This window comes from Syngnathoides biaculeatus, chromosome 13, assembly GCF_019802595.1.
Source record: "Syngnathoides biaculeatus isolate LvHL_M chromosome 13, ASM1980259v1, whole genome shotgun sequence".
Taxonomy (NCBI): domain Eukaryota; kingdom Metazoa; phylum Chordata; class Actinopteri; order Syngnathiformes; family Syngnathidae; genus Syngnathoides; species Syngnathoides biaculeatus.
The window spans coordinates 23,279,393-23,296,237 of record NC_084652.1 but is presented as its reverse complement, the minus strand read 5'-3'; the positions used below and the strand labels follow the sequence as shown (position 1 = coordinate 23,296,237).

The window sequence follows — 16,845 nt, the reverse complement described above, 5'->3', positions numbered from 1 at the left end:
GGTGGACAGCTTGACCCTGTGCCCCCAAGCAAAGTGAGCCCTCAAGACAAAGAACCTGAGAAACTAGAGGGATTGCAGCATCAAGAAGCTACCAGGTGCCCAGGAATCCACCAAATCTGTCACAAGAAAGCGGGATGGGGTAGGACCCAAATGCAGGACTCCAAGTAAAGGACGTGATTTTTCAAGGGTGGTTTAATACAGGCAGAGGTCCGTGCACAGGTAAACAGTCCATAAATGATAAAGCACAAGAAATGCGTGGCAAAAGGCAAGGTCCAAAAAACATGAAAATGAGGGTAAGATTATTCCAAAGTAAAAACATAGAATATAGAAAAACAAGGCTATGACTATGAGGCAAAAGGTCGCTGGAACATGATAACGACACACCTAAACACAAGAAGCTCGTAGACCCATGGAAATCCATGGACCCCCCCCCCCAACACACAAACACACAATGAACTGGCAACTAAGACACGACACATGAGGTTTAAATACATGGGACACAGGCACACAACTGCAATGCGTTTTAGGCAATAAACCTCACCACCAATGTTGCCCTGCAAGAGGCCAAGATCTTTGGAGGCACACTGAGACCATCTCCAGACACCTGCTAGATGCCACGCCCACTACTGCCAGTAAAAACTCCAGGCAAGTTCAGTCACTACCTAGACCACGACACACACTGAGACACAAGGTTTGCGCTAAGTTACAGTCCAAGCGTACTGTAAATACTGTCAAGTCTTTTGATAAGATATTTTGCCGTGAACAAATATTTGCACCCTCCTAATTTTAGTTTTGTTTTTTCATGTCTATCACACACAAAGGTTTCGAATCATCAAACCAATATTAATATCACTCAAAGACAAGCACAAAAAAATCTAAACCTTTCTGACCCTCTGTGAAAAAGTAATTACCACATCTTGTTAGATTACAAAGTCACTGTGACTAACCAAAAATGTGGGAAAGGTGAGTTCAATTTCTCAAGTCACATCTAAACATGATTACCACCAAACATGTTGAATCAAGATATCACTTGAATAGAACCTGTCAGAGAACTTGATACAGGCTACTAGATATCAAGAGACAATGGCATCATGCCATGACTGAAAGAAATTTAAAAAGAAGTGAGAAAAAGAGTGATTGAAATGCATCAGTCTGGAAAAGGTTAAAACCCCATTTCCAAGGTTTTGGGGCTCCAGCAAACTACTGTCTGAGCCATTATCCACAAATGGGGAAAAAAAAAAAAAAACTGGGAGCAGTGGCAAAGCTTCCCAGAAGTACATGACCAACTAAAATTACTCCAAGAGTCTGACAACGAGTCATCAAGAGGTCACTAAAAAACCTTGAACAACATCTAAAGACCTGCAGACCTCATTGACCTCAAGAAAGGTCAGTGTTCCTGATTCTATCATAAGAAAGACACCGCCCATAAATGGCCTCCATGGGAGGGTTTCCCAGGCGAAAACCCCTGCTGTCAGCAAAGAATACAAAGGCTCATCTCACATTTGACAAAAAAGCATCTTGATGATCCTCAAGAATTTTGGAGAAACATTGTGTCAACTGACGAGTCAAAAATTCAACATTTTGGAAGGTGTACTGCCTGTTGCACCTGGCGTACAAAATGGCACAGCACTTGATGAAAACATGCCAATAGTGAAGCATGGTGGTGGCAGTGCTATAGTCCATGGCTGCTGTGCTGCCTAAGGACCAGGTCAACTTGGTATGTTTGCTGGAACAATGAATTCTGCTGTGTATGAAAAAATACTGTAGGAGAATTTCCAGCTATCAGTTCATGGCCTCTAACTCAACTGTTCTTGGATCATGCAGTAGAACAACATTTCAAAGCACACTGACAAGTTGACCTTTGAATGGATCAAACAAAACAAAATTAACGTTTGGGAGTGGCGAAGTCAAAGTCTGGTTTTAAATCCAATTGAGATGCTGTGGTGTGACCTTAAACGGGCAATTCATGCGAGAAAACCCTCCAACGCGAAGAGTTGAAACAATTCTGCAAATTCTTCCTCCAGAGCAACATGAAAGACTCATCACCAATTTTTGTAAACGCTTGATTACAGTTATTGCTGCCAAGGGCGGCACAACCAGTTATTAGGTTCAGGGGAATTACTTTTTCATGGAGAGTCATAAAGGTTGGGATTTTTTTGTGCCTTAATAAATTGAATTGTTATTGGAAAACTGCATTTTGTATTTCCTTAGCTTGTCTCTGAGTGATATTAAAATTGGTTTGATGATTTGAAACCTTTGTAGGTGATAGATGTGCAAAAAAAAAAAAAAAACTGTACAGTGCGCTGTGATTTACCGGTGTCAAATCCATCTGGTGTAGGTGTAGTCTGTCTTTCCATCCTAAATTAGATGGGATAGGTTGAATCTCACCCATGACCCTGAACCCTGATAAATAGCCAAAAATGAATAGACTAAGTGACACTACAAATAAATGAATGTCAGGATTGAACTTTGAGGTCCAAGACAAGTGATTAGATAAATACTGTTGTATTTACATGAAATATTTTGGATTCCAGGATGATAAATCAGCTACTGAAAGTGTACTGTTCTCTTCATGTGTTTTACTTCCAAAGTGCTAACATGAATAAACAGCCAGCCAAACTCCTTTTCAAGAGCCAGGAAGTGAGCGTGCTTGCTCCTTTAATGACTTCTTAACAGGTCAAGTCGGGTGACACAATGAAAATGGAGTGAAACTAGAAAAAGAAATACAAAACATACTAAACAGACTGCAATGTCAAATCAGTATGGAGTACAAACATCTTCCATTAGTATATGAATTAAACATTCACATTCAGTAAGTATAAGCACAAACAGCATTCTAGTGAAGTGAGTAGCAGATACACATACTGCTGCTAGCTATCTCATGAGAATGAACACAACATTTAAAGCTACTAAATCAGTGCAGCTCACAAATATACACGAAGATACTGTTAATGTTACGAACAATACTTCTGAAACATGTAAAGAACATAAATTACGCACAGCCATTGCTTTATGACGGATTCATGCACAGGAATAAGCTGATTTCAATGTGCTACATCTTTCAACTGTTGACATGCTTTTTTTTACCGTTTTGCTCAGCGCTTCCTACTTCCTGTATCCTACAGTTTCAAAATAAAAGCTCAGCAATGCACTCTCAAAATTAACAACACAAACAGATCTTTTCTAATAAAATCAATCTTCTTAACATATTAAACACTTGGGGCAGAACAGAAAGAATGTACCTCAATTATATTGTGAACAAACTCAAATTAAGAAACATTTCATCAAACATTGTGTTTTTTCTTTCAATTAACTGACATTATAGCGTGACGCAGATAAACTTTGTTTCAGTTTAACTGCAAAACAGGTTTAGCAGTTTTAGATGTGAACTGCAATTTAGATTTAAAGTCAGTTTAAAAGGGTGGGAAGCTTCGCCATCCAGTAGGGCCTCAGAGTCGAGCTCCGCATTGAAAGGAGCCAGTTGAGGAGGCTGGGGCATCTGATTCGGTTGTCTCTCGGACACTTCAGAGCCAGAAAGAGACCCTCGCAATGACTCAGGACACGCTGTAGAGACTACATCTCTCGGCGGGCCTGGGAACGATCTTGAAAGAGCTGGATGAAGTGGCTGGGGAAGCAGAAGTCTGGGCATCCCTGCTAAAGCTACTTGACCCTGTGACCTGACCTTGATAAGTGATAAAAGATGGGTGGATGGATGGATGGATGGATGGATGGATGGATGGATGGATGATGGATGGATGGAAGTCAGTTTAAAGCCCCTTGAAATACCTTGAATAATGTAATGTTATAGCTTTGGTCAGTGGTAGGGGCTATCAAAAAAGAGCAGAATTTGTTCATCAGCAAGGTATGTGAGCATTTACATGAGAATATACATTTTAGGTCACGGATTACATTTTCTTTTCTTCTACAGATATGACCAATAAAAGATGATGATAGTGTGTCCTTTTGATGCAAAAATGAGTTTTTTTTTCTGTTTTGTAGTATTATCTGCACATTCTATGATGCACAATGTAGGTTACACTGAGAACAATATCTTCAATGTGATGACAGACTAAAGAGTGCCTTGTTTGTGTGTGATCACAGCATTGAAAAGCATTTTTTCCTCACTGCAGCATTTAAAAAAAGCCTTTTAATGAAGATTTGGATGGGGCAGAACTCATATCCAAAGCATTGGGATTGCAATGGGACAGCCTATACAGAATTGAAAAATACCAGATTTTAGCATTAAGATGTGAGAACTTGAGCTGGTATATCCAGCACACATCTGATCTCAGCTTCGTATATAGGGCTATCAAGATGCTCAATTCCACTACCTCTCCCCTCTGCCTCCGGGACTTTTAGTAATAGTAAAGTTTTGTTTTTCAGATGTTTTGAGTCAAAACTATTGAAAAAGGAAAAAAATATTACATTTATACAAAGTAATGCCAACATCCCAACTAAACACTTAATACTTAAATCCATACATCCATTTTCTGAGCTGCATATCTTCACGAGGGTCGCGGGAGTGCTGGAGCCAATCCCAGTTGTCATGGTACAGGAGGTGGGGTACATCCTGAACTGGTTGCCAGCCAATTGCAGGGCACATCACACTTAGGGGCAGTTTAGTGTCCAATGAATGCATGTTTTTGGGATGTGGGAGGAAACTGGAGTTCCCGGAGAAAAAACACGCAGGCAATGGGAGAACTTGCAAACTCCACCCAGGTGGGGCCGGGATTTGGATCCCGGTCCTCAGAACTGTGAGGCCAACACTCAACAGCTGCTCCACCGTGCCGCCTGATACCTGGGTAAGTAACAATGACCTAAACAGTCATTTATACAGTCAGTGGTCCAGCCCCACATTAACTCCTGGGGACACATCACCACTATCCTAATTCAATTCCTCTGCCACCTCTTTCACTCCCGAGAACTTCTCCATGTTGAGGCCTCACCTTACTTTGCCAACTCCCGCCAGTGCTACAGTCACATCAAAACAGGTGTCGGTCGGTGGCCTTCAGCCATTTTCCCATATCCACAATCCTGATTGTCTGTACAAATTGTGTTTGTCAAATTAGCTAGTGTCCTCAGCTAATGCAGTCAATCACATGGTCCCCAGTCTTATTCATTTATTTGTAATGAGCATATAAAGATTTTCTCCCCAACAAACGCTATGTATTTATTGAAATTAGTTTGTATGTCGGTTACTATGCACAAAGTACTTCTTGCAGTCTCCACCTTTTGAGAAAAAACGAGATTTATTTTTAAAATTGGGGTGAAAAACATCCAAAGAAGTTCCCAATATGTTTTGCCAAGGATCCCCACAGCGGTGTCACACTAGGAATATTAATTTCCTAGGAAATAGTGATAGGGACTGAAATTGGCCTCTTTTTTGAGGTATCGATTCTCACTTCTGAATTAGCAAAAGGCTAGCCAGACAGTTTATGTCAGGGCAGCGGAATCCTCTGGATTGACAGTTACAAGTCGGCGCAATTCAACATCCAGGAGAGCTGGCAGAGGGGTAGCAGGATGGTCCTTCGTGCAGCACACCACAAAGCTGTCCTGCCACAAACCACAGAAGGAAGCCCCATTAGCGAAGCTGTATTTTCACAAATGAGTTGTGAGACAGTAGCAGCAGTTAAAAGCTATTTAGCTTCTCTTTCGGGGGTCTTTTCAACGTCTCAGAGTGTTCAATCAAGCAAGGTGATCTAACAAATGGCTCTAAAGTTCAGCATTCATACAAGACAATTTTTAGTAACCCGACAAGAATAGGTACAAAATACTGAAAACAGCATTGGAGGGCATATATCCATTGCAATACAACTAAAGTTAATCTGTTTCTTGTGCAGGTTATTGCAAATAAGTCTTCCATTTATATTTTGTAATAGTTTAATAATTGTTGGAAGATGAGAAAAGACGAATGTTGTGCGGCCTTTTGGAAAGAGGTGAGACAGGATCTCGATGAACAGGAGCAACTCCCAGAAGACTGGACTACTACAGACAAGGTGATCAGAGAGACAGACAGGAGAGAACTTGGTGTGTCTTCTGGTAGGAAAGGGGACAAGGAGACTTGGTGGTGAAACCCCAAAATAGAGGAAGTCGTACAAGGAAAGAGATTATTGAAGAAGTGGGACACTGAGAGGACTGAGGCGAGGCGAAAGGAATACATTGAGATGTGACGTAAGGCAAAGGTAGATGTGGCAGAGGCTAAACAAGAGGCACATGATGACATGTACACAAGGTAGGACATGGATGAAGGAGAAAAGGATCTCTACAGGTTGGCCAGACAGAGGGATAGAGATGGGAAGGATGTGGAGCAGGTAAGGTGATCAAGGAGAGAGGTGGAAATGTGTTGACTGGTGCCAGTAGTATTCTAAATAGATGGAAAGAATACTTTGAGAAATTGAAGAATGAAGAAAATTAGAGAGAAGCAAGAGTAAAAGAGGCAAGTCTGAAGGACCAGGAAGTGGCAATGATTAGTAAGGGGGAAGTTAGAAAGGCACTAAAGAAGATGAAAAATGGTAAGGCAGTTGGTCCTGATGACATACCTGTGGAGGTATGGAAGCAATTTGCAGAGGTGGGTGTTGAGTTTTTGACCAACTTATTCAACAGAATACTAGCGGGTGAGAAGATGCCTGAAGAATGGAAGAAAAGTCTGCTTGTTCCCATTTTTAAGAACATTAGCAATTTGCAGAGCTGTGGCAACTATCGAGGAATAAAGTTGATGAGCCACACAATGAAGTTATGGGAAAGAGTAGTGGAGGCTACACTCAGGAGAGAAGTAAGTATCTGTGAGCAACAGTATGATTTCATGCTTATAAAGAGTACCATAGATGTATTTTTTTTGGGCAGGTTTGCTCGGATTAGAAAAGAGTTCATTACAGGGACAGCTAAAGTTGGATGTTTTGGAGACAAGGTTCGAGAGAGCAGACTTCGATGGTTTGGACATGTCCAAAGGTGAGAGAGTGAGTATATTGGTAGAAGGGTGCTGAAGATGGAGCTTCCAGGCAAAAGAGAGAGAGGAAGACAAAAGAAAACGTTGATGGATGTTGTGAGGGAAGACATGAGGGCAGTTGGTGTTTGAGAGGAAGATGCAGGAGATTGGCTTGGATGAAAAAAGATGACACGCTGTGACAATGCCTAGTGGGACAAGCAGAAAGGAAAAGAAGAAGAATAGTTGAATAATTATTTGTATTATTTATACGTCATCATTATTTTTGAAATGTACTTTTATTTTTAGTCAATCCTGTATCTCATGTTCCAGGATGGTGCCATAGGTTGCTCCCTAGTATTGTTTATTTTTTTGTGTTTTTTTTTGGTCTTCTCTGGACTCAAATACACAAGAGATGACTTACTAACCATCAGAATGTCTTCCCTGGACTTTTTTTCAACAACTCTCGCAAATTCGCTGAGTCTTTTCCTCATGTTACTCTCCAGAGCAGCGGCAGCATCTGTGCTCTACAGGGTAGAGGGAAGGACACTGCAGGGGGACCCGAGGCGTAATCTAAGTGAAACTCCATTGGAGAACACAGTAAATTCGTCAATTCACCTCGGGAATCAATGATCCTTTCCCAACAAAATAAATGACCTTCATCTCCTGATAAAGTTCCACTGACATCCCTATATACATTATAAAATAGATATTGTTATGAAAATTACATATAATATTATTCACTTCAATGTCTATACGAAAAAATACATATGAGCGGAGAGCGTGTCACTCATGCGGAAAGTTGCGGAAGTCTCACTCGACATCCAAGTGGTAGCCATATTGCCTGCTATGTCAATTAGAGCTCTCACAGAGGGACAGTCGCCATTGAAAACACGTAGTGGCACCTGCTATGGGAGACGAACAATCGCTTTTTGGATTTTTCCAATGCCCCATCTGACACAGAAACTCTTTTCTGAGAAGAGAACATCTCACAATCGAGTGAAGAAACCAGGCAATATTACCCCATCATTTCGAGCCATATTTAGATGATTTGCAGATCAGTCCTAACTAACAACAGATTCCCCGACAGTTTGTATGACAGTATGTAGTGTACTCAGCTGCAAGTGACGACAGTGCCGCAGTCGCTCGCGGTTGGCCGCAGTCGCTCGCTGAAAGAAAGATTATGTCCACCCCCCAACTATTTTTTTTTAATAGCTCTATACACACCGACCTGTCATTTGGAACCCACGAAGCTCTCGTCCTTTGCACTTGTGCAATCCATTTTGCACGAGAAAACGGGTCTTTTGGAAAAGTGTGAAGCGTGAATGAATCCTTCCGAGTGTTCGAGCAATATCCAGCAATACAACGAGACGGCATTTTGGCTAACACGCATGGGGGGGAAAAAAAAGCTACTTCCGTGCTGGTAAAACAGGTATAAACACACAAAACTGCCATTGTGTGCTTCTTGAAAAAAACGTCACTTCCTGTTTCTTCTCCAAAACGAATGCCTTGAGATGATTTTCATGGCCGAAGATACAAAAATCCATTTATGACAACATCATGACGTGGTGAAAAAACGGATGTGTCCATTCCTCCTGCCATTTTTTTTTCATTAAAAACATACCAAAAATCATGCTTTAGGAGTCATTAGCCCTTAAGGACCAGCAAGGACTTCTGCTTCAGAGACTTGGCTGTCTGAACTTCTTCCCAAAGGAGCCATAGAGCCATAGAGCTACCAGGCTTCCATATTCACTGGGTAGATCACGTCGCGGAGCTGGCACGAATACAAAAGGTGATGGGATATGCTTCTCGTATATCAACGAGAAATGGTGCATAGACATCATTCAGCTCAGCACACTCTGCAGCCAGCTTGTGGACTCCCATTTTAGTGACTGTGTGTATTTGCCTCGTTTATACTCGTCGGTGTATACATTTCACCCCAAGCTAACATGAACACAGCACTGCTAACACTTGCAGAACAAGTAAATTAGACTGAGAAAAATCACCCAAACCCCTTATTATCCTAGGAGATTTTAATAAACCTAAAGTCAACCACATACTCCCTAAATACAAGCATCACATAGATTATCCAGCGAGGGAAGGTAACACTTTGGAAGAGTGCAATACCACAATTTTTAAAAAAATGTATATCGTGCCATTCCCTGCACTGCCATAGACTCCTTTGATCACTGCTTAATCTACTTAATACCTAAATAAAGGCAAGCACTTAAGTGTTTGAAGCCTTTGGGAAAATCAGTGAAAAAGTGGACCAAAAAGGTCCACATTAGAACTTCAAAGCTTTTTCGACTGTAGACTGGTGTGTCTTTGAAAATTCAGCAAGCAGCCTAGATGAATACACGGATGCTCTTAGAGCCTATGTCCGTTTCTGTGAGGAGGTTTCACACGTTCAATAACAAGAAGCTGTGGTTTGTAGCCAGACTTAGGCAACACCGCCAGGCTAAACAGGTCGCATACCGTAGTGGGGATAAAGCTCTTTACGATCGGACTAGAAACCAGCTGACTACAGAAATTAACATTGCTGAGAGATTATGCAGCAAACTGGAAAAACATTTTAGCGCCAATGACTCCAAATCAGTCTGGGACGGATTATAATCGCTCACTAATTACAAGTGACGATCCCCACTCCCAGTAGACAACAATGGTGTGCTGGAAAATTACCTGAACAGCTTTTACTGCAGATTTCAAAGGGATACTTTGACTCCACACACCTTAGAAGTTGCACCACTGACCACTTCAACATATCTGACTACTCTGTTGACCATCCATGAACAGGACATGAGGCACACATTCAAACAACAGATTAACAAAATGGTGGGCCCTGACCTTGTGTTCCCATTCTACCTCAAAGTCTGCACAGACCGACTTGCTCCAGTCTTCACAAAGATCTTCAGCAGATCTCTAGACCAGTGTTAACTACCAACAGCCATCAAATGTCAACTATCATTCCGGTCCCCAAGAAACCTGAAATCTCAGGTGCAGATGACTAAAGGCCTGTTGCCTTGACATTTGTGCTCATGAAGTCAATTCAACCCCTTCTCAAGACCATCGCAAGTTCCCAGCTGGACTTAATACAGTTTACCTTAAAAGCTAGCAGGTATGCCGATGATGCAGTCTACATGGGTCTGCACTTAATCCTTGAACCTCTTGGCAGTGTGGGAACCTCTGCAAAGACCCTGTTCATGGATTTCAGCTCTGTGTTCAACACCATCATCTCCAAACTCCTCTCCTCCAAGCTTCTGCAGCTCAACATCTTACCGGCGATCTGCCCATGGATCTACAACACCAGGTGAGGCTAGGTGACCCCACCTTATCCACACACACCATCACCATCGGGGAACCCCAAGGTTGTATCCTCTCCGAGTAGCTCTTGTCGCTCTACACAAAGGACTGCATCTCAAGCACTTGGCTGTCAAACTCCTGGAATTTACAGATGACACCAGAGTCATCGGGCTCATCAAAGATGGCAACAAGTCTCTATATTGACAGGAAATGGACAGTCTGGAGCTTTAGTGTGGCCAAACAAAACCTGGGGCTGAACACACTAAACACTGTTGAGATGATTGTGGAATTCAGAAGGCATACTTCACCACAGCTGTCCCTAGCGATGTCCAACTCTCATGTGAAGCGTCGAGACTTTCAAGTTCCTAGAAATTATAGTCTCATTGGACTTGAAGTGGGATACAAACATAAACTCCATCCTCAAAAAAGCCCAGAAAAGGATATAGTTCTTATAGCTTCTGAGCCGCCATGGCTGGCCACAAAACCTGCTTAATTTTTCATACTCAACATGTATGTAGGCGACACGGTGGAGCAGATGGAAAGTGTTGGCCTCACAGTTCTGAGGTCCCGGGTTCATCCCGGCCATGCCTGTGTGGAGTTTTTATGTTCTCCTCGTGCCTCTGTGGGTTTTCTCCAGGAACTCCGGTTTCCTCCCACATCCCAAAAACATGCAACATTAATTGGACACTCTAAATTGCCCCGAGGTGTGATTGTGAATGTAGCTGTTTGTCTCTCTGTGCCCTGCGATTGGCTGGCAATCAGTTCAAGGTGTACCTGCCTCCTGCCCGTTGACAGCTGGGATAGGCTCCAGAACTCCCGCACACTTGTGAGGATAAGTGGCCAAGAAAATGGATGGATGGAACATGTATGTCATACTATGGTGTCTCCAACTACCGGAGACAAATTCCTTATGTGTTGCTGACTTACTTGGCCAAAAAAGATGATTCTGATTCATTTTTTTTTATCTTAAGATGATGTTTTCTGTAAAGAGTTTACATCTTCACACTGAGGTTGTGTGGGTTTTCTCTTGGTATGTCCTCTCAAAATCCAAAACACCAGTGTTTTTTTCATATGTAGGAACTGCTTTTATAAAGTGTACTTACCTTGGAGATGAGATGACTTTTGGTAACAGAAGATACTGGTGGAAAAGGAGGATGGAGAAGGCAGATGGATGATGTTTGTGGAGAAGGTGGTTTCTCAGCCACTTTCGCTCAGTCTCTTCTTTACACCCTACCTATCTCTGAACTTAACTGCAAAGAGTTAGTTTTTCTTTGATTTTTGCTGAACTTATTTTGTATCATTTCACTTCGCGCTTAGCTTAATGTTATTTTACACTTAATGAACTTCATTGCTCCTGTATTATTATTTTTTTTAGTTTTGCTTAATTAGTTTGGGTGTTTTCTCTTACACAATGATGGCTTTGTTTGCTATGCATTCTTCTGTGTCAATAGATGGCCATGTTAAAAAAATATCTGTCCAAGGAGGTTTGTTTGTGCCTTATTTTGACTGTTTCTGAAATGTGTGAGGGACGTGTCATTACGTACCACCACACCATGACCAGTTGCAACATTTTCTGAATGTTTCTTCATCACAAAGTCAAAAACTTTCTCCTGCATTGCCAACACTTCCTTTATCTCGGTGGTAGAGAAAACCTCTTCCTCTGTCTCCTCATCACAACTCTTACTCCGCAACTCTTATGCTGCTATATCTGTCGCTCCTTTAATTCCTCCATCATCAGCTCCATAGCTTCAAAATAATTTTCATGCCCTTGCCTGGCTTTATCGACTTGATTCTGCTTGAGAATCGTACATATTGAAATACAGTGGCTGTAATTATGAGTGTTCCCCTTTAAGAGAGGAGAGTGGGGCGGCGTAAAGCGGACTAGGCAACAAGTGTGTGGTGGAGCAGCAGCTAGTTGTTATAGTGTTCGGTGTGTGCTGCCAAAGGGTCGAAAAAGGAGTGACTAAAACCTAGTGGTGACTCCTTTTCCACATTCCCCTTTACCGTAGGCATTCCAATATGGTTGACATAGAACGGTCATAACTCTTTGCCAAGTTGCTCACTCATACACCCTGTTTGTATTTTTCTGTCATTCCACTTCCATCAAGATCATCCACTTCATCTTCTCACTGTTTTCCTTAGCAATTGCTTTCTTGGGCCACATGGGTGAAAATTCTCTTGTACTAAATGCAAAATAACAAAATGCAAGCCTAGCTGCACAGAGATGCTACCGAGCTGAGCACAAATGGAAAGACCAGGTGAAGCTCAATAAGCTGAGCGGAACTTGTGCCTTTTAGTATCCTAATGATCGCAGCAACATCTACAAGCAGTCATTTGTACGTCAAATCCTGGCTCGCAAGACAAAGCAAAAAATTGTCCCGGCACCGCGTCGTATCTCGAAAAAACTCGTATGTTGATTTACTCTGATGTCAAGGTACCACTGAAGTTTCAGCTGGGTATTTTGGTGGAGCTAAATCAATAGGAAAACACAGGATGAATTTGTTCCCTTTCACTATCTTCTTTTTAAGACTGTAAAATACTTCGAAATTTGAACATTAACTGAGTTAACCAAATGAAACTGAGCTATAATTCCTTATTTTGTCTGCCAATATATAGTATTTAACATTTTTTGTGTAGGTGTATGTGAAATAGCCAAGACTGAACACGGGCCTTGTTCAACTATCATGGATGTTCTTAATTTGGTAGAGCCACAAAAATTTAGTTAAGCAAATCAACCCTTTAAAGAAATTTGAAAGGAAAAAGAGGTTTTTACTTTTTTTTTGGTGAGTAAAAATATGAACAGTACATTTTACATGGGTGTCAATTCAACAATATAAAAAAAAGCAAAAGATGCGGACAAAGGAGCAACGCAGTACTTATCAGGTAAGTTTTCTGACTATTTTTTTCTTCTTTTTGTATCACTTGCAAGAGTATACTTATACTGCAATAAACATAAAATGTTCAAAAACAAGCATTGGATGAACACATTTTTTGTTGTTCATTGTTTCTTGCCAATAACAAGCCTTTTGTAAGAAACATACTGTACATTTGTGGGATGGGCAACACAATGTGCATTGTAGTCTTGTAAAATGTACAAATTTGAGACACTTTTGTTTTTGTTCCTTGAGCACTTTCTCAATCTAATGATGTTCAATACAAGAGGTGTTGAAAACGGTACATTTAAAAACATAATGCCCAATTTGAAGTTGTCAATCTCAAAAAGTCAATTATTTGACGATGTGCTTATTACTGCAGTTTTAGTTTACAATGATGCAGAACAGCATAGTTGCATATGGCACTATAGCTATAATATTTACTAAATGTTCAAATGAATAACCTTCTGACACCATTACTCTTTTTCTCTTTATTAAAGTTGTTGTTATCTAGTGTAGTTTTGTCATCAAAGTACTGTAGCACTGTTGTTGTCAACACGGATTGTATTGCACCAAAAGAAAACAATATGGACAAGAAGATCAAGTTTGTGACTGACGATCGATTCGAAAGAGTAGCTGATATAAATGACGTGAATTCATACTGCATCAGTACCATGGACAGCACACAGCAAACTTTCGCCATGCAAACTTTGTTCTGGCTCCCTTACAACAAATACAAAAAACGGAGAATGAACGTTGGTGTTGATATTAGTGAGAGTAACATAAACCACCCCCACCCTTCGCCCCGAACACAGACACTCGCTGGTTTACTGAAGCGCTCGTGAGGTCAACAAACACGTAAACGTGTCAGCAATTAATTAATCTGCTCTCATAAGAACAATTAAATGAACCATGAAGGGAGATGTGTTTTTTATCCACACCTAGATACAAAATGGTCTTTAATTGTCATATGCTAGCGACATGGTTATAATTTTGGAACATGTACCGCTATCAAGTTATTAAAGACACTCGAGCTTCTTGTATTAACTTCATATTGAGCTAGTGAGGTTACAGGCTTAATGATTGTAATGTAGTTGTTAGCGGGCCAAGGCTAAAAAGGCGGAAGCTACACAGAGGCTTGGAAGCACACCATTAGCAGCTGCGGATACCTTCCAGAAACTCACCTAAGACGAAAAACGGGAGCTCGGTGTTTTCCAAGTCGTCCACGACGACCACGTCTCCGGGAAAGTCGTTTCGAACTGAAAACAGAAGCTTCGGTTCGGAGGCCGACGGGCTGTGCATGATGCTCAGGTCGTTTTCCCTCAGAAAAGGCAGCGCGGATACAGTGACGCTCTTCGTCTTGCAGTCGCTGTCGTGGTTCTTGTCCTCGTCCCCGTTCAGACACAGGACATTTTTCGTAAGGACGGCCAAAAGGAGCCACGCGAGCCCCAGTAGCAGCAGGCTTGGCCCCTGGTTAGTACGAGCCATCACCGATGCTGGATTTCCTCTTGCCTCCTTGTCGCTTCTCTCGGGGCTGCCTGAGTCGGAGCCTGGCGGATGAAAGGAGAGCGAGTGAGGGGCTGATGCTCGGCGAGCTCTCGGCTTGAACCAAACAACGTACTTTTTGTTTTTTTTTTTTCATTCGCTATCGACCACTGAACTTGGTCACATACCGATCCATTCAACACTGGCCCTGAGGGGCAGATGTGTTGTTAAAATGGAATTGATAATTGAATTGAAATTAAGTGCCTAAATGATTGGATAAAAGCCTGACCAACTACTCACAAAGGAGGACTAATTGGGGCCACGCCAAGACACTGAAACTAAAAATCATTCATTTGAATGTACATGAGTTGCAAATGATTTTTATTTTTCAGCAGTGTTACTGGGTATATTATTTATAAATGAATGTTAATATTGCTCCATCTTCACTGTGTTTAACAGTATCAAGTATCCCTCACAAAATATTGCATAGTCTGTTATGCATATAAATAGGAGTATATAATTCTGGGGGGGGGTCTAGGAAAAATAGAATGAGTTGCACAAAAGAAGTTAGGTTAATGTTGCTTCTACTCCTTTTTGCATTTATTTTCTATAGCACTTGTCCTAATTATTATTTTGGCTGAGCTGGATTTTATGCCTGGTGACTTTGGGGGGAAAATGCAGGGAACACCCAGGACTGGTCAGAAGTCAATTGCAGGGCACACTCACATTAACATTCACCATTCAGACTCACGTTCAGACCGATTGGAAATTCAGAGTGTTGTGATTAACCTAAAATGCTTGCTAAGGTGGCACAGTGAATGACTGGTTAGCATATCCACTTCACAGTTCAAAAGACCTAGGTTCAAATATAGTCTCATCTCAGTGCGGTTCGCATATTCTCCCAGTGCCTGTGTGGGTTTCCTCTGAGTACTCTGGTTTCCTTCTACATCCCAAGCATGCACGATAGTTTAATAGAAGACTCTATATTGCCCATAGGTGTGAATCTGAGATCGAATGGTTGTTTGTTTATACAGTGAAGAAAATAAGTATTTGAACACCCTACTGTATTGCAAGTTCTCCCACTTAAAAATCATGGCGAGGTCTGAAATTTTCATCATAGGTGCCTGTCCACTGTTAGAGAGATAATTTATAAAGAAAAATCCAGAAATAACAATGTATGATTTTTTAATAATTTATTTGTGTTACAGGTGCAAATCAGTATTTGAACACCTGTCTATCAGCTAGAATTCTGACCCTCAAAAACCTGTTAGTCCACCTTTAAAAGTCCACCTCCACTCCATGTATTATTCTGAATCCAATGCACCTGTGTGAGGTTGTTAGCTGCATGAAGACACCTGTCCACCCCATAAAATCAGTAAGACTCAAACTTGTAACATGGCCAAAACCAAAGAGCTGTCCAAAGACACCAGAGACAAAATTGGACAACTCCACACCGCTGGAAAGGGCTACTGTTAGAGCAATCATTAGAAAATGGAAGAAGTTAAACATGACAGTCAGTCTCAAACAGAGTGGAGCCCCATGCAAGATATCACCTCGTGGGGTCTCAATGATCCTTAGAAAGGTGAAGAATCAGCCCAGGACTACACGACAAGACTTGGTCAATGGCATGACAACAGCTGGGATCACTGTTTCCAAGGTGACTGTTGGTCATACACTAAGACGTCATGGTTTGAAATCATGCATGGCACGGAAGGTTCCCCTGTTTAAACTAGCGCATGTCAAGGCCCGTCTTAAGCTTGCCAATGACTATTTGGATGAAACAGAGTAATCATGGGAGAAAGTTTTGTGGTCAGATGAGACCAAAATGGAACATAGTTCCACTAACTGCGTGTGGAGGAAGACGAATGATGAGTTCCATCCCAAGAACACCATTCCTACTGTGAAGCATGGGGGTGGGAGCATCATGCTTTGGGGGTGTTTTTCTGCACATGGGACAGGACGACTGCATTGCATTAGGAAGAGGATGAATATTGTACCAAATATTAACATTGGTTTTCTCAAGTGTTCAAATACTTATTTACAGTACCACACAAATAAATCGTTAAAAAATCGTACATTGTGATTTTTGGATTTTTCTTTTTAGATTATCTCCCTCACAATGGACATGCCCTTAAATTTCGGACTCCGCCATGATTTTTAAGTGGGAGAACTTGCACACTTGCGGGTGATCAAATACTTGTTTTCTTCACTGTATGTGCCCGGCAAGTGGCTGGCAACCAGTTCTGGGTGTACCCCACCTCTTGT

General features: G+C 41.5%; 1 protein-coding gene across 4 annotated transcripts in view; it reads right to left on the bottom strand.

Annotated features, from left to right (window-relative positions):
• The window catches only part of LOC133510382 (astrotactin-1-like), a 37,895-nt gene extending 22,798 nt beyond the window's left edge, over positions 1-15,097 (bottom strand). The window contains exons 1-2 of one of the 4 annotated variants that reach the window (XM_061838214.1): positions 14,280-15,097; positions 2,573-2,711 (exon numbers count right to left, since the gene is read on the bottom strand). In XM_061838214.1, coding sequence (XP_061694198.1) covers positions 2,659-2,711; positions 14,280-14,583 — 357 coding nt within the window. In that variant the 5' untranslated portion in view covers positions 14,584-15,097 and the 3' untranslated portion in view covers positions 2,573-2,658. Of the gene's footprint in view, positions 1-2,572; positions 2,712-5,446; positions 5,554-13,183; positions 13,819-14,279 lie in introns of those variants that run through there. The other 3 variants (XM_061838213.1, XM_061838212.1, XM_061838215.1) reach the window with 3 other exon arrangements.
• Between the last annotated feature and the right edge of the window lie 1,748 nt (positions 15,098-16,845).